The 22,632-nt window shown below is 34.9% G+C and overlaps 1 protein-coding gene across 1 annotated transcript in view; it reads left to right on the top strand.

Annotated features, from left to right (window-relative positions):
• STT3B (STT3 oligosaccharyltransferase complex catalytic subunit B) overlaps positions 1-22,632 on the top strand; it is a 51,018-nt gene that overhangs the window by 17,405 nt on the left and 10,981 nt on the right. The window contains exons 2-9 of the mRNA XM_056483149.1: positions 5,113-5,221; positions 6,994-7,281; positions 8,748-8,813; positions 12,388-12,487; positions 16,959-17,057; positions 18,550-18,696; positions 20,613-20,661; positions 22,313-22,467. Of these exons, the coding sequence (XP_056339124.1) occupies positions 5,113-5,221; positions 6,994-7,281; positions 8,748-8,813; positions 12,388-12,487; positions 16,959-17,057; positions 18,550-18,696; positions 20,613-20,661; positions 22,313-22,467 (1,013 nt within the window). The remainder of the gene's footprint in view (positions 1-5,112; positions 5,222-6,993; positions 7,282-8,747; positions 8,814-12,387; positions 12,488-16,958; positions 17,058-18,549; positions 18,697-20,612; positions 20,662-22,312; positions 22,468-22,632) is intronic.

Here is a 22,632-nt window from a genome sequence, read left to right as displayed (position 1 = left end):
TTATGTGGTTGATGGGTGCTACACTTCCATTTTAAAAACCTTGTGTTGAACTCATTGTGTTAATTGCTCATTTGCAGATATAGAGCTCAGAATGAGACTTGCAGGATGTGCTTGTAGTATAGTCTGTGGGCAAGCAGGTGTTTTAAAATTTAGTTTGGAATACTGTATATGTGTTTCTTTGTTTCAGTGAAAGTTACTGAAGTTTCTCACTAGATTTTCCATGAAGTGTTGCTGAATATATATATTCTTCCTTTGGATGCACAGAATATGTCGGATATGGAGTCAATCCCCAACTATCTTTTTCAAGAATGTAGACTTGCCATCTCTAATTAGATTCTGTATGGCCGAATTGATTCTGTAATCTACATTTGCATTAAAAACTGACTCCTAGAATTACTCAGATAGCTTGTAATGTTCACAGTTTGTATCTTGTCATTTTTCTGAGTCTGCAGATGTGAAAATTTTGTGCATCTGCAGCTGAAGACTTTTAGAGCACAGAAGCCTTTATAATTGAAGGCTTAGAAAATTTTCAACAGATTCTGCTTGTAAGGAGATTACATATTCTCAGATGGCTGTAAAATGCTGGATAAAAAGTCTAGATGATGGGGCAATAATAGCATGAAATTGATTGGGGTTTAGACAGTCACCATTCCCACCAGAAGCAACACACTGATCTTGCACTCTCTTGGAATGGAGAGGTCAAATGAATTCCATTGCTGTCAGTGTAATTTTCCTTAAGTGTTGTTAAGATCTGGATGAAGTAACTGCACTGCCATACATGTGCTGTTCTTTTCTATATGTTCTTTTTTCTCAGTAGGCTGAATTTTATTTTAATGCTCACCTTAAATAGTACTTTGTCAAGAAAATACTAAACCTAGGAACGTCAAAGATGTCTCTTTATAAATATAGCAGTAATTGTTGCTGTGAAGTGCTGGAGAATTCTGTAGCTCCTGGATAGAAAGTGATTGCTGTGACTAGCATTAAGTAATCATCCTACAGTATTGCCTTGTGTCGTCAAAAAGGCAGTTTGTAGCAAGGAATAAAAATCAAACCTAAGAATGAACAGATAGTTAAGATTATGCATTAACAGTGCATAGTATATAAGTGAAAACTTCACAGGCTTGGCTTTGCAAGTTGCCTAGTTAAGCTTTCTAAATTAATGCTGCTACTAAAAAAAAGATTATGCCTCTGTTTCAGTTATTTTGCTGTTGCTGCTTATACTCTGTTCTGTTAAAATATCTGAAATGGGAACTGTATTTTTATTAACTTATCTCCAGTTGTCTACTGAATAATCTGTAATGTAGGTATCTCCAACAGTGCCACAAAATTAATGGTACCATACACAGAGCACTTAGGTGATCATTAGAGCATGCCCCCAAAGGTTCAAACTACAAAACCAGCCTAGTTTGGTGGTTGACACTTTGAATTCTGAAATGTGCAGACTTAGGATTGTTTATTCCTTTAAAGCTTAGCTTGGAGGAGGAAATAGTTCAAACTACAGACATGACAGAAAGAGGCAAGTAGGAAAGCAGAGCATCACTTTTCCTCCTAAAGCGTCAACTGAAATAAGTCAGTGCTTCCTGGTATAAGGCTCTTAGCTGAATATCAGCAAGTGTGTATCTTCTTCACAGCATGGACTGAGAATTTGAATTTAACTCAGTTTTTCTAGCTAAGTATTTAATTAACATGTGCTTCACATAATTTTGTTCTTTATTCTTCTCAGGTCTGTTTCAAATCGACTTGCCTCAAGGGGGTGAGGGAGGATTGAGGGAATCTTGGGAAATGGGTAATCTGTTTCCATACCTCAAGATCAGATTTGAGGGTGGCAGAAAAGGGATCCTGTCCTTCGCTCTGGTTCTGTCACATCGTACTGTGTAATGTTTAGTCAGTGCAACCAGCAGTGTACTTCAGTTCCAGTGTCTCCTTGGATAAGATGTAGTAGGTCAGAAGGAGGGCTGGATATAACCCTAAATACCACCTCTTATTGCTGCTGCTGCAAGTGAAAGAACTGGGGCAGGCAGTGATCCCCAAACCTGGCATGCAACCTCTACCTAGCACTGGCTGTTCTTGCCTGCGTTCTGATTCCTCCTTCAGCTGCAGCCCCTGAATCTCCCAGATGCAGGTGTAGGCAAAGGTGGCAATTTTTCTAATATTTTCCAGGGCTGTTTTACACCCCTGTGAAACCTATAGATAGTTGCAAGTACTGTGATTGCATTGCAGTAGAAGTACAATACCACTGTGCTGCATTTCAAGCACAGATTGAAAAGTACCAAGATAGTAAGAAGGTGTGACTGGTTTGTGATGCTCACTTGTTTGTTATCAGTGCTCTCCATTCTGTCTTAAAGGGAAACAGTTTCACAAGGTTCAGGCTTGTCCCTAATGGAGAAAAGTGCCATGGAGGGCTATCAAAGCATAATGCTGGATCATATGATTGTCAAACTATACTTTTGTCTGGTGCACTGCCCATTGCTACCAGTTTGTCCATGCCCAAAACTGGCTTTACTATGCAACATCACAGCAACCTTTTCCTGATGTGTGCATATGTTTATGTTGACATTTTAACTTATTTTTGTTTGCAGGTAGCCTAGTGGGAGGTGAAGTGGGCACTTTTTTTTTTTAAAGTCAAAGCTTCTAAATATTTTTAGTTTTAGTTTTTGTGTCTAGAAGGTTGTGTTTTGTTCTCATGGGTCATCTCACAGTGAAAAATTAATGTACCTATAGTATTGCCAGTAATTTCTGCTGTAAAGACATGCCCAGCTGTCACTGCATGCTTTCATTTGTGCCAAAAGAATCACTTTTTTGAAAGAAGGGCTAATAGTTTTCTGTCCGTCTAAGAGCATATTAGGAGGGAAGATTAAATTCTTACCTCTGAAGTGGTAGAAGTAAAATGCTGTTATGTTGCATTTCAATTTTGAGTGGTAATTCCTTCTTATTAAAGACTTAATGGGATGCTGCCAAAGCTCAAGACAGTTCGCATCCTTCTGAAATCAGTTACGAAGCTTCGCTATTTGGAAACATGACGAGAATGTCAACATGTATTCTTCTTGCCTATTTCATTTGTTTAACTAATCTTTTGATGCTGTAAAAGTAAATATTAGTCATACTTTTGTATCCTCTGTGAGTTTGAGTCATGACTTAAAAATTCAAAAGTAATCCATGTTAGTAAACATCTTTCTTGTTCCCTTTTTGAAGTTCTAGGATAACAATATTCGCTGGGTTTTCAGTGTTTTCAGTCCAGTCTAGCTGGATTCTGTGTATCCTGTGCAATATGAAACTCCTGATTTGTTACATACCATACTGCAGGCACTTGGCACTAAACAAATTAACAACAGACCTTGCTATCCTAAGACAAGAGGCTAATTTTACAGGTACAGCATTTCAGAAATCACATTAGAGTTGACAGTTCAGAACTGGAGAATTAATTAATATTTAGAAATCTAGTCAAACGGGAATAGTTGTAGGCTTATTAAAAACCAGTGTCACATTGCTGTTTGAATCAAAGATTTCTAGGTCAGAATGACTGATGTTCGTGTGAATTTTCTTATATAAACATGACTAATGACTTCTGAAAGTCCACAGTTTTATCAGTTAATGTATCCTGTACATCTGTTTAACAGATGTAAGAGAGTGTTCCTGAAAGTACTTCACTCTGTTATTTACTAATTTTTAATATCATTTGACTGACACTGTGGTAGTTCAGATACTTGAAATATGCAAATTTGCTGACATCTGAACCTGAATTTCAGTTCTTTTTGTTCTTCCACTGTGTAGATAAGAAATCTGCTCATGACCTCCATGTGGCTTTATTTCAGATATTACTTGTACTGATTAAACAATTAGGAACTTAATGGGGTTTGCAGTCTTAAATGACCTTAACTTTATTCTGTGGAAATGAATTAGTTCAAAGTAAACCTGTGAAATTTTGGGAATCCTAGATATGCAAAAGAATTTGGTTTAGTTTAAAATTTTTTTGTCAGAAGGGATGCATATTTCTGATGTAAGGGGATACTTCCATAAAACAGATAAAAACACAAGCTTTTCTGGTCTTGAATTTTAGCAGTGTCTTTGGAAGTCTTTCGTGATAGTTTGCCCATCTAACCTTTTGTCTGTTGTAGTATTGCATTTATTCACCTGAACTTCTACTTAACTAATGAATAAAATCTTTAATACTTTTTTAACTAATGAATTTCACATGGTTAACCAAAATTCAATTAGCATATCTTAGAAGGGTTGGCTTTTTGAATATTGCTTGTTTTAGAAGTTGTGTTCACCTAGGCTTTTCTATACAAAGCTTCACATTCTCAGAATCTGTAGCCTTTTTAGTTTGACCTTTGAATGATCATGAAAGATTTTTTGTTTTAGGATAGCATGCACTGTAGTGCTTCTTGCAGCCTTACACCTAATTTCAAGAACCAATGGACATTTTAATGGTTTAAAAGTTTTTTTTTAATCAGGTATTTGAGGTATTTTGGGCCAGGAATGTAGAAGATGAATGCCTTAATAGCAGTCTATTGGTGTTTTCTAATGGTTTTTACACAGTGTGGAAGGCTGAACTGAAAGTGTGCATGAGACACCTTTTGTTGTACAAGAAATTCTCTGCCACAGAGAATGTACAAACTTTGAAGATAAAACTTCATCTACAGAGGTTCTGCATTGTGTAAATTCTTATTGATTGAAAGAAATTTGATAGTGTGAGCGGACTGATTCCTGTTGCCTGTTATTGAATTAGTCACCTGTCAGTTTAAAATGAAGTAGGGCAGGAGCAAATGTAGTGTGTGCCTGTCCTGTCTAAGAATGGGAGTCTTGCATTGACTGCATGTGGCAGACTATATTTGAAAATGAGTGGCTTTAGAAAGTAATAAAAAAAATAACCACTGTTGTATCAGTGTGGAAGAAAACCTTTTAATGTTTATGTATAAAAATGAACTCACCAAAAACTGTAAACTGTCATCTGTGATATATGCACTGGCTTTAGAAGAGAAGAAAATACAGTGGTTAGTAGCTGAGAACTTAGTAATTTACTCCACAGGTTTAGAGAGGACCATTGTACTTACATAGTAGATGAGATGCTAAAGTTCTTGATTTTTATCTTATCCTTCTGTTTCTTTCTAGGTTTAACTATAGATCAACACATCATCTTGCATCTCATGGGTTTTATGAATTTTTAAATTGGTTTGACGAAAGAGCATGGTATCCACTAGGAAGAATAGTGGGTGGAACTGTAAGTATTGTAAAAATAACTTTATTAAAAGAAAATCAATTTAATAAGTAAAAAATAATTAAAGATTACTTTTCAGGAAGTTTTTTGAACTTTCAATAAAAATTTGATATTGCTGAAAGGAGAATCTTAAGAAAATATGCTTTTAATTGCCAAATTGCTGCAGAGAGAATATCAAGATGTTTTTAAATTTCGGCTGCAGAAGCAGAGTAAGTCAACATGCCTTAGTCTTTATCCAGTAGCACATAATGACCAGGAAATACAGAACTTCCTTACCTGTGAAATTCTAATAGTAATAAATAAGGGTATTATGACTCCTGCAATTCTGGTATATTAAATCAAAACAGGAAAAGCAATTTTTTGAAAAAACTTTTTTTTTTTAATTGTTACTTAAGTCTCTTAAAGTACAAGTTTTAGTGCAATGATGTATGCTGAGTAGGCTTCATGTATGTATGGAAAAAATTTAGGATTTCACTGGGAGAAGACCTTGTGAAATTAGATCAGTGTGGCATCTGATCATCATCATCATTCGTACATCACCTGTACAAAGCATCAGGACTAGTTAAGATTGGTATTAATGCAAGTTACAGGACAGAAAAGGTGTACAAAACAATGTTATCAAATCAGAATGCAAATATCATTCATGGAAGTAGCTTTAGGAGCACTAAGTAATGCAGCCAAGTGTTTCTTAATGTGTGAAAGTTCATTAAAGCTTTTTAATGATAGTATATACCACTTAAAGGCATTTACAAGTTTTTTGTAGGAGTTAAATCAACATTTGTTTTAGTATCTTAGAGATACTGGACACACTCTATGCAACATGTAAGTGCACGTTTTCCATACCTGTCTTGTACAAAATAAAACCTCTTAGGAAAAATAATTGAACTACATGTAGGGGAACAACGTTCAGTCATCTGTTAATTTAATTTAGTACTATGCCCTTTTTAGTTTTTGAAAGAAACTAAGGCAGGTGAAGTACATATTAGCTTTTCTAGGATGTATTGATTTTTCTAATGTTGATAAATGTGGGAGGGTAGAATTCCTATTAAGAATACTCTAAAGTTATCCAATATTTTATGGTGGGTTCAATAGATTTGTGTAAGCCTATGGTACCTTTCCTGGAGCACATCTTAATTCAATTTTACAGAAATTTGTTTTAGTCCTTCATATCCAAAGATGTCTCCAGATATCTTGCAAAAATATAGTACTCAATTGACTGACATCACCTTTTCAACCTTAAAAAATTAAGTCTTGTTGAAGCACGTTTTCTTTCCTCTTTGGTACCAGGAAGTGAAAGAATAGCATGGTATATTTTAAAGGAAAATGGATAAAACTGGGAAATTTTGGCTTTCTTCTTGATGTCTCAGGCTTTTGGGGCTTGTTGTTTTTTCTTTCCTTAAAACTGGTAGCTGGCTTGAAATTCTCTTGCAGATTTTGGTTTCTGCTTCAATACCTTAGTGAAAAATTCTTTTCATTGTATAATAAATGTCAAGCAAGATGGGATATTATCTCTATGCTGCTCATTCATTTATGAAGTAGTTTATATGTTATTGTTAGCATTTGGATAAAATTTAAAGAGCCTAGGCTATTCAGTGATGTTGTCAAAACATGATTAAAGTAGTACTAAAATAATTCCATTAGCTTATGCTAATACTCACTGCTTATATCTGTTCAAAAAATTGTTTCATTGCATGTTCTGTGTAAACAAGCCTACCATGATAGTTTCCTGTAATAACCTGGTGTTCTGGTTTGTTTTGGTTTTTATCTCCATGTAGGTATACCCAGGACTGATGGTGACAGCAGGCCTTATACATTGGATTTTAAATATGCTTAATGTGACAGTCCATATAAGAGATGTATGTGTGTTTCTAGCACCAGTTTTTAGCGGCCTTACAGCTATTTCTACTTTCCTGCTCACCAGAGAACTGTGGAACCAGGGAGCAGGGCTTTTAGCTGCCTGTTTTATCGCCATAGTTCCAGGTTACATATCCCGATCAGTAGCAGGATCGTTTGACAATGAAGGCATAGCTATTTTTGCACTGCAGTTCACATACTATTTATGGGTAAGTAATTGCTGAGTCTTTTGCTTTGGAAAGGTTTTTTGGTTCCTTCTCCAGCCAAATGACTGATTTTTCTTAGAATCCATTGAATTCTTATTTTCCTTCCTCTCATCCCTCTTCCTCTTGGCTCTTGATTAAGCAAGTACTGAGATGTCACATGATCTGAACCACTCCATAATCACACTCTTCAATTTGCTGTGTAAAAGCACGGTTCCAATGAAGCATGTGTCCCCTGTAGTAGTAATAAAAATGATGATGAGGCTATAAATTTAAAGCAAACAGAGGAGTTGTTTGTTTTTTGGTTTGGAGGTATTAGCATTGTGTCCATCAAATGTTAGCCTCCTTATATAGCTGGTGAAAAGCAGTAGTCTCTGAATATGAAGTGCTTTAAATTGTCTTCTAGGAAGACTTTTGACTGTATGGAGGGTTTGGGCTTTGAGTTAAGGATCCAAATTAAATACTCAAAGCTGTCTAGAGTCAGATACTAGTGTTACTTGTGTGCTTAAAAAAAGCAGTCTTATGTCTTTTTATTTTCCTGCTTGCTAAAGCAGCATGTCTGCCTCTCCTTAATCTGTGCAGAGTTTCATCTGTAAGATGGTGTTACAGGAAGGAGTTAAGGGAAGCTGGAGTTTTTCTGGACGGTTGGACCTACTTTGGAAATAACAAAAATAGCATAACTATATTGTTAATTCAGCACAGACACTGTAGGGTACTGTCTCTTGTGTATTCTGAAATGCTTGTCCTTTTCATTTAGAGTGGCTTCATGTAAGTACATGGTCACTATAACTTTCTCCATAATTTTGTCAAGAGTTCTTGTTTGCATAAGCAGATGCATATTCACAAATGTTTTAGCATTAGAATATTTCAAACTTGGGATAGTTGGTAGGAATATAATGGAAGAGAACTGAATTTTTTTGTGACTGAGTGACTAGTGTTACTTAAATGCAATTTTTTAAAATCTGGTTTTAAAATAAGCTGCAGCTGGAAAGGTGTGCTATGTTTGATAACAATAATAGAATCAACCTATGTTGTTACTTTAGAGTGATAGCAGTTATCTGTCCTCATGCAAGTCATATTTAATTAAACTGCAGAGTGTAATACTGTTTGCATGAACTCTTGTAGAATCAAAGACATTTTATAGACAACTTTCTAGCTTAAGGCATGGATGGTCTTCACTTAGAATTATAAAGTGCTCTAATGTCTCAGAGAAAGTAGCCATTGCAACTAACTTTCTATATCAGATCATAAGGCAGGGAGTTGGATTGTATGCTTTTGCTAGAGAAATATACCTGACCTCCTTTTGTGTGTGAAAGAATTGCATTTGTGTTACAATTTTATGGACGTCAGTTCAGAAGCATAAAATATAACTTGATGCGGGCTAAAGAAGTTCTCTCAACAATTGTTTTGAAATTAAACTTTAGAGTATTGTCCAGGATTTGTCATTCATAAATACTTGGTTATTTTTCCAGGTGAAATCTGTGAAAACTGGGTCAGTCTTTTGGACAATCTGCTGCTGTCTATCCTACTTTTACATGGTAAGGCTTTTATATATATAATAGCTGAACTATTTGAGTAACTTACATAATCATATGTTGACAAAGAAGAAAATAAGGATGTTTTATTCTTTGTTGAGCCATAATATAAAATTCTTGCTTTGTATTGTTATTAAAACCTTAAATAAATGACTAAACAACATAATATGTAAAGGTAAAGTATTTAAATCAACATGATTAAAGCACTTTTTGGGAAAAAAATTAAATATAATAACTTTACTTACAAATTTCTCCCTTGCTGTGAATAGGTGCTCTGATTCATTTGGATTTTTATTTGGGTGCAGGTAAATTAAAGTATAATTTTGATTTATATGTGTCTGTGTGTCATTACTACAATGCAATAATAATCAGAATATTTAGAATGTAAAGGCAGAGTTACATTTTTATAATTTTGAAAGCTATTTCTATGGGTATAATTATGTAAACCTCACCACCAGAACTGATGAATGACTTCAGTGTCATAATAAATGATCATAAATGCCCTTTTCATTCTTGATCTGTGAAAATGGAGGCTATTGCAGAGATTTTCCTAAGGGCTAACGGAAGGGGAAAACAGTAGTAAAAACTAGGAGATAAAACTAATAGAAAAATGGAGGGAATTGGTTTTCCCCCTCCTCCATCCATTGAAACTTTAAGACTTGAAGAATTCTCCTGTTTGAATCAAGGATTTCCCCCCGCTGCCCCCAACTGATAAACTTCGGGGCTGTATGAAAAATAAATTATCCTCCAAATAGCTAGTGGTGGGACAGCCAGGCTAATTGCTTGGTGACAGTTAAGACTGAGGTCTCAAATACTGCTTTTCTACTATCAGGTAACTAGGTTTGCAAGAACAAGGAACTTCTGGATTGCTTTATGTGCCTTAAAGTCAAGGTTAATTCAAAGGTTGTCTGGATGCTGTCTAGTTTTCCTCTAGCTTTAATGTCCATTTGGTTTCCTGGGAGACTTTTGCAGTTAATATAGGAAATAATAGCCTTTTGTCTGTCACCAAAGAGGCTAATATAGCTGTTTCTTGTTAAGAGTGCATTTATTTCATTCAATTTCTCCTCCTTTTTGCTACATTGCTTAATAGAGAGCCACTTCTTTATACACAGCATTGCTGTTTATATGGCATTATATTGAAAAGGTCCTGTAGCTTTGGTACACGTTTGAGTACAAAAGCTGAAAGTTTTTGCATCATTATATTTATATAGCACAGTATTTTTTTATATTGTGCCAATTTATTGGTAAGATTCTCTAATGGTGCCTTCATAAACATACAGAGAACAAATACAATACTTTCATGATTTTACTGATAAAAAATCACACAATAACAGGTTCTTACCATATTGGTGTGTGGGATTATATGTGAGGGTATGTGATCATGTGTGTGCATGGTATCAGAACTTAAGAATCAATGTCATCATGACAATCAATCCTTGAATATAAATGGGGGGTGCTGTTAATTTTCTTTTCAAGTTCTATCAGCTCAAGAAAGATTCAGATTCATCTGTAGTTTAGCTTCAAATCTCAGTGATTAGATGATAGAATTTTATTTTATTGTATCTACTTCATCCCACATAGGTGATGGCTTTCCCCTACATCGTATTTTCCTTTTGGAAAGAATTTTGAGGAATTGCCCTTCTAGATATTTTGCTTGAGTAAATTTTTAGGACAAAGCATAATTGTACTATTTGTTTCACTGTAATAAGTCTTTCTTTAATGGAATTAAGTAATTTTCAGTGTGAGTTGGAAGGTAGATCACAATTTTGAGGTAGTAAGAGTCAGTCCTTGAATGAGAAGTTTGGAGAACAGCTTGAAAGGCGAATGGATATTGCATGAACTGACAAATCTTTTCTAATAACTGCCTTATAATATATACCTAACTCAGTGTGGTAATTTGACTCATAGCCTTGCATTGCATTCAATATAGAGAAGGGTGTTTTCTCCTTGGACTTATATTTTTAGCCTTCATTTTACTTCATCACCTTCTGCTTCATATGGCTTTTCATGACAAGTAGGTAAAATAGAGGAAAGCTTTACACTGAAGCAATCCTGTAGGTGTAATAGCATGTCTCCACTCTTTTTGCCAATCTGTTAGGATGCCTCAGTTTTCTTTGAAAAGTTCCAAAATGCATCTTCAGTGTAATTTTTGGTGTTTAGATTTGGGTTCATATTTTGGTAATTAGGGATGCAGGTCTCTGGTCCATGTGAACTGCAACCTCCTTCATTCAAACCTTTTCCTGAATTTGACAGTATTCTGTTTCCAAGTTTGAACTCTGTTCTATCTTATGTGTCTTTATACAGTGTTTTCTCCCATTAAATAAACTTACCTCTGTAAACCATGATACTTCATACAAGTAATTAGGCAATAGGATTTTGATAATCTGAAATGAGTTACTAGAAAACTTAGATTATTTTATTCTACTTGTTTCACGTTGTCTGAATTGCTTACCATAAATTTTGCAATGCTGGGGTTTGTAGTATTAGTGTAAAAAGACAGTAATACTTGGCCTCATGGTTTTTTTTTTAGAATCTGTTCTATAAAACATAGTAATTTGGGTTTCTTCTTGGGTTCTAGGGCTTTAAAAATAGCTACATGAATCTAAAGCCTAAAGTACAATTAAAGTGAAAACCACATTAGCTACTGTATGCTAAAAATGAAGATCTAGGGTAGGCATGATGCATACGGGAGAAGTCTAGACTGTAATTTGATAAAAGGATGTGTTAAAATACAGATTGTCTAGTCAATATGAGCCCTTTTAAATATGTTAGAAATTTCAATAACACGTTGTAATGATAGCTCATTAAATCCTTACCTAAACCAGCAATCAGTGATCTGTTAATAGCACTGTAGTGTTTCAGTTCTAAGTATACACCATAGCAGTCCTTCTCAACAGCTCTTGTTGCCACAGGTCTGCAATACCTGTAATACCATTGTATATAATTCCACAGTGCTCAGTCCTGCTTTCATGTGCATCTCTACTCTTCCTTTTGTTTATTTCCTTACACTGCAAGCTGCATTGGCTGCTCTAGTCCTGGAGTTCTGCTCCTGGAGGTGTACCTTGCTCCCTTTCTACCTGGAGATAATGTTCCCTTTCTTCAGCAAAAAGTGCATGGTGCTAAATTTGTCAAAAGAAAGTTTTTAATCCTATATGAGATCATAGAATATCCTGAGTTAGAAGGGACCCACAGAGATCATCAAAGTCCAACTCATGGCCCTACAGGTCCAACCATTGCCTTGTGTTGCAACCTTCACCATTGGGAAAAGACTCCAGGATCACATTTTCATTTGCCATAATGACCAGTTTATCTTGAAGGAGGAGATCAAGGAAGGGTAGCCTAGGAAATTCATCAGCCCATTTCAAACACCTCTGATATGTGGGCTTTGTTGTGGTTTGTTTTACTTTTGTAATAGATATTGAGAAGGATTCTGTTTGTACTAGTTTTAGTTCTGACTGCTTGTGTAGACAAGCTTTGTGTTTTCTCGTTAGACCATCAAGATGTATAAATCCAGCATGTGCTGTCCTCAGAATTTGCAGATATTTTCAGATCTGATTTCCTGTTCTATTTGTCGTAGGTCTCTGCATGGGGTGGTTATGTTTTCATCATCAACCTTATTCCACTGCATGTGTTTGTTCTGTTGCTGATGCAAAGATACAGCAGAAGAGTCTACATTGGTAAGTTCTGTTCATTGCAAAGTCGTACTCAAATACTTAAACATGAGATACAAAATTATTGTACTGATGTGTTTTGTATCAAGTGGGTGTTTAGTTGCATATCAGATTGAGTTATTGTAATTTGATCACTGATTATAGTCAGTTATTTTGTACAACATGGAAATAAGGAGTTGAAACATAGTCACACTTCCAGAATTTTGTATATGAAGTTGTTAATTAATTTTTTCCTTTTTAGTGCATGGGAAAGAAAAATAGGTGGTTTGATGTAAAAGAACCCTGTTAATACTTTTAAATATGCATTACATATGTATGCCTTGAGTCATGTTTTATTTTTTTTCCAAGTGTATAAAACAACTGGTATTTTTAAAAATATACACCTGAAATATGCAAACATATAGACAAAGACATAGGATAAGCAGCTGTGTAAGTTTTAGATCACTGAGACAAGGCATGCACAGTAAGAGTCTGACCACTCCATGGGAATCCTTAAAATTTTATTGGATTAACTGGTCAGCCTTCCTTCCAGTTTCAGGAATGTGTGAATAGGAATCCTGGGAGCCTAACTTTTTTATTGATTTGCCTGACATTTAAATACTGTGTAAACTGTTTTTACTGACACTTTATCAATAAAATCAGTTGGCCATGCTGTAGGTGTGTGAATGGAATCATTAGGAAGCAATTCAGATATTCTGAGATTTAGAAGTTAGCTGGAACATTTTTAATATAAAGCCCTTACCATTGGTAGGTGGAGAACATAATGTGAGCTCAAGCGTAATCACAAGGCATTTTATATTTGTAAATATATTTTCATTCCTCATTTTAATAGTGTTTTATCTTGGTAGTTTTAATTATTTTAATGGTTTTCTTAGTCCCTGCTAGAGAAATTACTTTCTGTACATGTATATGAACCATTGTATGCCACAATAATTGCTCCATTTACTCAAGTTCAGTTTTGAATTTTTGTTATCAAAAATATAAATATTGCTTCCATACTTCTTTGTTACTCTATGTAATTGGTAATTGGAAATTCATTAAAATTAAAAAAAGATAGGAAGAAAAAGCTTTAAAAAGCTTTAACCCATCTTTAATTTTTAATGCTAGTAATACTTAACTTCTTCATTAACTACTTCTCATCTTAAGGGAAAAGTAATTTTTTTCCCTTTAAAATTGTTTTATTGAATATTTTAATTTTCTGATTTCTATAAATTAGTCAAGAGAAAATTAAATCTAGTAATTATAAAATCCTGAAGCAACATGGTAGCCAGAAACAATAAAGAATAAGTGCTCTTGCTTTTTCAGTTTGCAATGAACTAGTCTTTGAACTCATGTGGGGAAAATAGTACTGCATGTTCATAGGAATTAAAGGGTTTGGCAGATGTTTGTTTTGCAAATAGCTACAGTGTTTTGAGATGTTATTGCCCTTCAGCAGTGAGGGATATGTGCTGCCATGGAGTTGTCAGAGTGAAAATGTGATCACTGCTCTGCTGTTTCATTGCAACTGCTGTCTTAATTTAAGCTTTCCTGGGAAGCCCTAGAGAAGTCTGTACATCTCATATTACTATGTCATTTCTAGGTTTGTTTAACGGGATATTTTTGTAAAACAGGTAAGAATGTTCAAGTACTTCTGAGAGGAAATTCCAGTGTGCTTTACCTCCAAACTATTCAGATAGGCAGAAGAGTTTACAAAAGCTCCTTGAAACAGGGAGAATAAAGATATTTGGGGAGTTTCTGTTGCAATTGCTATTATGCCTACAGCAGTCTCATAATTCTTAAAAAAATTACCCATGTGCAGCTAAAACATTTGAAAAATATTGTCAGCTGACTATAGCTAGTAAAATCTTCATTATTTTCGTTATTATGGAGAATTTTGGGGGTTTTAATCTCTAGATCAGTGATGTAAATTTATTTCAAGTTAGCATGAGCCATTTTATAAAGGATGTGTTAAGTAAAATCCAATGTAACATGAAGGCAGAAAAACAGTATTTGGCAGAATGAAATTTTTGAAACAGTGGTGGTTTCCTTGTATATGTTTTTCATAAGAATGTTCATACACCAAGAGAGAGGTTAATGGGACATGATTGATAAATCGGAGTATAATTCAGAATCATGTAATGAGTAAAAATTTCCGTAACGTGAAGGGTTTGCCAATTTTCAAGTATTTTAGGGCTGGAAGGCAGATGACTCTGTTAGCCAGATAGTTTCTGACCCATTTGGCATCAATAGTGATGATGCTACCTCCATTTGAAAGCTCAAGCTGTGCTTTTATATGTTCATCTTGAGAATGGCCAGTGCCTTTCATTCAGATACTCCAGTTTAATCATTATGAACAAGTGCTTACAATTGCAGTGTATTAGCAGAGAGGTGAACATCTTTTTTATTCAGATACAGCAACCATTGAATCTATTTTCTATTATTGTAGTCTCTCTTTAGTTTCTCATATATTTACAAAATAAATGATTTTACACTTGGAAGGGTATAGATTTATGTTATGCTTGCGCTCTTCAATTTAATAGTTTTTCATACAATTTTTTTAGGTTCTGTATAATTAGCAGAATATTTAATAAAATACTTGAGGATCTTCCAGAATTTAAAACTTCATTTCAGTAATTCCTTGTTATAGGTCTTGGATTATATCATTCAAACAGTGAACAGGCATATATTTATATTAACTACCTCAGTATACTAAAATTTCAGATACTTTATTTATGGTGATTGTGATCCATTAATTTGAAAGTATGTGGCAAATATGTGGTTATACTCTCTGGAGAAGCTTTTCAGCAGGTCTTTCCTGTATTTGTGTGGTGTACTGCAAATTAAATTATTTGTAAAATGACTTTATCCAGTAGATCAGAATGGTTTTGTTGTGGAGTTGGTCAAAATTATAACCATAAGAACAACATGCAGGAATTAAAATTAACTTACTGTTTTTGCAAAGACTGTGCAAACTGTAGAATATAAAGGAACATGAAAAGTTTGTGATGATATATCATCCTGATGTTTCTAAGCTCCTAGAAAAATTGTTGTGTTGTGTAAATTACCTTTTTTTAAAATCTTTCAAGTACCAGGCAGTAGCTTTTTGAATGAAGTGGAAGTAAGGAATTGGAGTGGGGATGAGCAGTGCACATAGCAAGTATAGCAGTTGCAGGACTGGACTCAGAAATGATAATTTACAATGGTCTAATAAATGTGAAATATAGTGATTTATGCCAATCATTGAACTTCCACAGGATGGCAGTGTTGTAACAGTTGCATGGTACAGTAAATGATTTATGTTGTAGTGGATTCTTCAAAAACTGAGCTTCCTACAGGAAAATGCATTTCAGTGACTTAAGAGGGCATAGATGAGTAGCTAGGCCAAGCTGTGCAACATGGGTGCTTGAAAAAATAAACTGAATGCTTGGAAATATCATCCCTGTCACTTCTGACTGGTTTGGGACTCAGACAGTGCCCTGGGATCATAATCCCTCAGTGAGACCACATAGGTGCTGTGTAAATGACACCACTGCTCAAAGATGAACTGATCTCATGGAGGTTAGTACATCTATGAGAACAAGGATCTCTTTGTAAGATCCAGGCCATCTATAGCCAGATGGTGGTTTAGGATTTGTAGGAGTTAAAAAATCTGACGGGTGGATTATTGCTGGTTGCCACTGAAGGAACAGAACTTCATTTGGACTTCAGGTTGGCTGGTTCCTACAGATGTAATCAGCCTCATGGCTTTTCACATTTGGTATTTTTATCTTCCCCTTCCATCTCCTCTTCACCCTGTAATATTGAGGGCCAAAACCTCTTTCAAAATAAAGTATATGAAATGTTAATGCATATGCAATAAGAATTCATATTAATAATAGTAATTTTAATATTAATTATGCTCTTGGCCTCTATTTTCTGGGGGGTTATAAATCATCTCTATCATGCATATCTTTAATATTAATTTTTAGTTGGGTTGTTGTTCTGTTTCTTGCATTCCCTCTGCTCTTCTGTTAAATAAAGGGCAATGGCGCCTGTTTGCATTTTCTAAGGAAGTAGTAGACTCTTAAATGTTTTGCTTTTTTAAGGTCTGGTCCTTTCAATTTCTCCTCATGTAGAAAGCTTCCTATGTCACTTGTCATTTGAGAGTTCTTTCCACATTGACGACTCTCAAAAACAAGATGGGAAGAGAACTTTTTTTCAAGATGGAGAATCTTAGGTAAATGGCTTATTTACCTAGGAGGAGAAAAAACAGTGCAGTGCAGAAAGAACAATACTCTGCTACATCCACTAAAATTGGTTACAATAGACAGCTTTATTCTAGTCAAAGAAGAAAAAAGAAATTAGGCTGAAATATTTAACATAGTACAGTTCTGTTTTGCTGTCAGTGAACTTAGGGGAGAAGATGGATTTCTCTTTTAAGATGGAGCCAATGCTTTTTCAAAAGTGTATTAATTTTGTTCCCATCTTTTTCTTCCCCTTTCATGTTTTTCTCTCCTAGCATATAGCACTTTCTACATTGTGGGGTTAATATTATCGATGCAAATACCTTTTGTGGGATTTCAGCCAATTAGAACCAGTGAACACATGGCAGCTGCAGGTAAGAAAATTAAACTTCTGCATCCAACAGCCTGCTTGACACAGGAAAACGTCCAACACTTGCAGCTTTGTTTCCTTGTATTAGAAAAAATACAGGCTAACAAAGCAAATTGTTAAAGAAAGAGGTATAATTTAGTGTCCTTTGGGAAGTCTTCTTTCCAATTGACACATTATCCTCTTTTTGTGTGGGCTAATGGAGGTAAAATGCTTCCATAAGATTGGATCAATTAGCATTCTGACAAGCACTTACTTTACACATTGATAATCTCTGCTGGTTTGCAATACAATGTTGCCTTCACGAATTGTACAATTGACATATTCCTTACTGGTAACACAGTTTTTACTGAGCAATTTGGTTTTAGAGTTGATAGTCTTCTGTAATTTTTTTAAAGCAGGCTAAATTACTAATCAGGAGGGTGGTTTTTATATAAGTGATTTCAATCTTGTTTGGGTTTTTTTTATTTCTTTAAGTTGATTTTTCAGTAGTTGTTGGCAGAGATCTTGATTTCTAGACAGCAATAACCTCTGCCAACACTGAATTGAAGTGCACTGTTTATGTGATATAATTCAGCTCATTAGATTCCCCAGGTTTTCTCTTACATTTAGTCACTTACCAAAATGTATTTGGGACAGTGATGGGACCATCATTAAAATTTAACACAAAAATACTTTCAAAATGGAGACTTGCAACAATCCGAATATAATGGGGAAAAAGAATTATCAAGCCATATTTGGATTATGAAGAATTTTATTTGGTGAAGAGAATTTTTGTCATCCTCTAGGAGTTCAGAATTAGTGAACTTCATTGTGTACCTCGAATTCTTTGTTAATTTGAAGAAAGACAATGAACCTATGTTTTATTTTATTCCTCTGCCAGCCAGCATTGAATTTTGACTTTTGAAAGGATGCATCAGTAGATTGATCTGAATATATACTGTGAAATGAATAATAACTGAAATACCATATCCAAGTTTTGGGTTTAATGTGAAACTCTAAACATCCTTTTTGAGGGTGTCGGGTGCTTCATCAGTGAATTCGGGTGTTTCTACATGAATTTTATATAATTCAGTTGATTTAATACTTATTTGATTTGGTTTTTCCTTTCATCAGTTCCTCCTGTTTTATTCAATATCTTAGTTTGCATACATTTCTATATTAGCACTGTGTGTTGCCTGATGTCTCTCTCCTAATTTTTCACCACATCTAGCTGGGTATGTTAACCTGTGTTATAGTCACAATCAATGCAATCTGGTTTTCAGATGATTCTCTCCTTTAGAATATCTTATCTCATTGGAAGTTTGTTATTGCAAGAAAGTGTCATCCCTATTAAGTATTAAAGGTTATTTATCAGAAGGTGATGTTATACTAGTTTCTAGATGTTAGGGTGTACCTTGTGTTTATATTTTCCAATTCAAATATGGGCAAATATGCTGGTTCCTTTAACAGCTGTACTGCTTTTGAGCATTTAAACAAGAACTTTCCTCTTTCCATAGGTGTTTTTGCACTGCTGCAGGCTTATGCATTTTTGCAGTATCTGAGAGACAGATTAACAAAGCAAGAATTTCAGACATTGTTCTTCTTGGGCGTCTCACTAGCTGCTGGTACTGTATTCCTGAGTGTCATCTATTTGACATACACAGGTAAATAAATGTGAAACTCATTTACCTTTACACCTTGTAAGCCAGATGATCAACATTTGGTTTAGCCTAAAGAAGTTGTTTCAACATTTTGGACTATTTAATTGCAGTTTTATTTTTGTTGCTTATGATATCATTATTCCAAAAGAATTCTGTTAGTTTCAGTCTTCTAAAACATGGTGGCTTGATTTGCTTTTCTGTGCATAAGTTAGCAAAGTTTTCAGACAGGCATATCAAAACAAAAATCTCAGCATGCAGCCAAATATGTATTCTGTTGCAGTTCTTGGGAAGTGTTATTTTCATCTTCTGAAATTCACTGATCGGTATCCCTGCTTCATCAGCTGGAACAGGCCTTGTTCTCTCAGCTTCTGACAGGCTGTGCAATCTGGGCTCCTGACCACCTCACAGCACTCTGATCTCTCTCAATTTTCATAATAATCCTCTTGCAGAAGAGGGTGCCCACATCAGGACCCTTTATCCCAGATGCAGCATCTGGAAGAATGAGCTTCAGATTTTGGACTGAAGTCCTGCCTGCCACAAGGCATGTCAGCCACTCTTTTCAATTTAGCACAGTTCCTTTTGGCCTCTGGGATATTTTTACTTTCTATGAGCCACCAGGTGGACCCTGATCCGCTGTGTACTACCTTAAGCTTGTCAAGACAGCCAGTTTTCAACCACTCAAATGGTCCATTTGTCCTGCCCATTCTTCAGCTGTAAATGAGCAATGAGGAAAACATTTATCAGTGTATTTCAGGAGGCTGTGTTCCATGGTCTTTCCAGCAGCTCAGGTTACTGCCATGTAGGTTCCTGCATATAACATCCTGCCTTGCCTAGAGGTACAGCAGTGGCCAGTTCCCCGGCACCCTTTTCACCCAGAGGAAGACGGTGGGCAGCTCTCATGCTGCCCAACTGTTCTAGCACCCTCAGGTGAAGGCTATCTACATCTAGAGAAGATCATAACCAGTAGTTCCCTGTGTGCTGATAGCTCCTTCTTCATGTGCATGCAGTGGACTGGGAGCAATTTCTTCATTTGAAGGCTGAGGGAAAAATATGTCTTGTATTTAAGAATATTAACCAAAATATTTAAATGTTTAAATTAGAAACTAAGCTAAACCCTTCAGTCAGATTGTACTAATTTTGAATGTAAGATGGGGGAAGACTGAGTCCTGCCCAAAAACTTGGGTAATCATAAAAGGATTTAACCTTCTCTTTTTCTCCTTGTATGTATCTGTCTTCAGGAGGAGCTGAAACAGTTGCAAAGAAAGTGGAAATAAAAATTTAAGAATCATCTAAAAACTTTTAATGATATTTTTTATCTTTCATCTAATAATTATACTGTTTCTTTTAATCTTATTATATTCTACTTACCTAAAAGCCTTGTTTTATAAAATAATATGCAAAGCTTTTCAGCATGTCTAATACCAGCTTTTATATTCCATGCCACACGTAGATTCACCAGGAGAGAAATAAAAGGAAACCAGCGTTTCATTTAGTGTTTGTGTTTTGGCTATAGACTGTTCCCAGTTCCCCGCTCTGACATTTCAGAAAACTGAAATACTTTCTTATCAATTATGCTTTCTTTTTTCTCATGCTCCTTCACAGAGTATAGTTTGCAATCTGTCATATTATTTGAGAAATATTTAGTATTGCATTGCTTTGACTTTTGGAAGTGTGCGTGTCTTGATACTCAGATTGTACTTAACAAGTACAATGTGATTCTGTAAGTGTGTTCTAAAACCAGCTTGCTTCATGGTTGGTAGATTTTATAGCCTGCCTAATGCAGTAGGTATGGTTCTTATATATTACAAGTTCAATGAAAATTTCTTTGGCTTTGTGTTATAACTTGAGGGAGTAGAAAAATTATTGCATTTAAAAACGTAGGCAGCAAAAAGGTTTTTCTTCCTCCTTCTCTTTTTCAGGTTATATTGCTCCTTGGAGTGGCAGATTTTATTCATTATGGGACACTGGGTAAGTAGGGATTAAAGACTTAGATATTGGTAGCATTTTACTGAAAACGAACAATCATTTGCTCTCCTCATCCCCAAATCCATTTAGTATTTCAGCCAAGGAGAATCAGTTACCTAAAAAGAGTATTTATAGTAGCTGTTTCGTGATATTTACAACCATTTCACTAATTTGTCTATGAAATTTCTTGCTTCTTTGCAAGTATTTGAATATGTAATGTTCTGGTTTTTCTGTATGAAAGTCTAGTGTGTATGTCAGTGTGAAATAACTGAAAGCTATGCCAACACTTGAGTACACATTTAAAAATTACTAATAGCCTTAGACTATCTTCATTGTGCAACATTGCACGAAATCCCAAAAATGTTGCACATATGATCTTGCACGTTGCCTCTATTTTACGTTAATGCATTCCTTTTGTATATATGGATGTCTGCTCTGAACAATGGTTTTATTAATGCGTTTTCACAGGTAAAAATCTTGTTAATCTTTTGTTTTAGTTAACCTTTGAAAATATTAGATTATATTGGATTTACTGGATTTTTTAGTCAGCCCAGAGAAAAGGAATAAAATGGAAGGTATTTTTCTCAGATAAATATTATAAAGTGAAATTCAGTTGGTAATTTTTTTTTTAATATATTTAAAGCAAGGATAGAAGAACTTTGAACTTTGTGCAGTTCAGACTTTTTTTCAGGCTTAAAAATCCAGCTCATATAGGATTCTGCCCCAGTGCTATAATAAATGTAGTAGAACAGATGTCAGTAAAGAAGCCTCAGATTTACTTGAGGAATATATAGATGTTGTTCTTTGCCTGTGTGTGTGTGTGTGTGTGTGTATATATATATATATATATATATATATATACACACACACACACACATATGTATATGTACAAAGCATTAAACTTTTGAGGGCTTGTCTACATTAGAAAAACATATTGTGTTAAACCACACAATACAGTTTTGAATGATATCTAGATCTCAGTGAAGAAAAGGACATATGTTTGATACCTCACCATTCAATCATGGTAGCACCCTAGATTAGGTCCATCTGTATCGTTGTCAGTAATACAGAGCACAGTTCTGTCCTTGTCTGCACTGAGTGTTTGACATGTTGTTTAGATGACATGTGTTTCCAAGTGTAGACAAGGCCTGATTTTTTCCAGCATCTGAAAGAATGAGGATTCGTCAGTAACTGATCTGGTATTTAATACTGTAACTTTCTTTATTAATAAAATGAAGATATTCTGTGTAAAAGTTTTGCAATAAAATGTTGAACATTTAGGAGATTTACTGGCATTGATAATTCTCTTCAAAAATGTAGTAAAATTAGGTGCTTCCATAGCTGTGTGTTTTCATTTTGGTGAATATGGCTTCATATTTTGCCATAAACAAATGAAACATCTGTAATTTTCATGGTCTTAAAAAGTATGGAAATAATTGTTGTTTAAAATAACTATACACCAAATGCTTCCTAGATACAGTAGGCCTGGGGACGTCCTTACTGTAAGAGTTTAATCAGATTTCTGCTGATTAGGGCACTTGCCATTTTAAATTGAAATGCTTCCTTTGAGATGAATTTCAGAATTCCTAATGTTTACAAGTTTTAATAATTTTATCTTTTCAAAATAATTTGAACTGAATTTTTTTTAAAAAAGGTATGCGAAAATTCACATCCCGATCATTGCCTCTGTGTCTGAGCATCAGCCTACAACATGGGTTTCCTTCTTTTTTGATCTGCATATTCTCGTGTGTACTTTCCCAGCAGGGCTGTGGTTCTGTATCAAAAACATCAATGATGAAAGAGTCTTTGGTAAGAGAAAATATTTTTAAATTATTTTGAAAAAGTTTACCTTCAACTTGATTTTACTTTGGTTTTGTTTGCTCAAAGCTGGTATGTGGCTTGTTCTAAAATATGGTTTAAAAGTGATGTGTTTAAAAGCAATTTTTAAGAGTTGTCTGCATCCAACAGTCTTTT

Source organism: Oenanthe melanoleuca, chromosome 2 (assembly GCF_029582105.1).
Source record: "Oenanthe melanoleuca isolate GR-GAL-2019-014 chromosome 2, OMel1.0, whole genome shotgun sequence".
In the NCBI taxonomy this organism is placed as follows: Eukaryota; Metazoa; Chordata; class Aves; order Passeriformes; family Muscicapidae; genus Oenanthe; species Oenanthe melanoleuca.
This window is presented reverse-complemented; position numbering and strand designations above follow the sequence as displayed.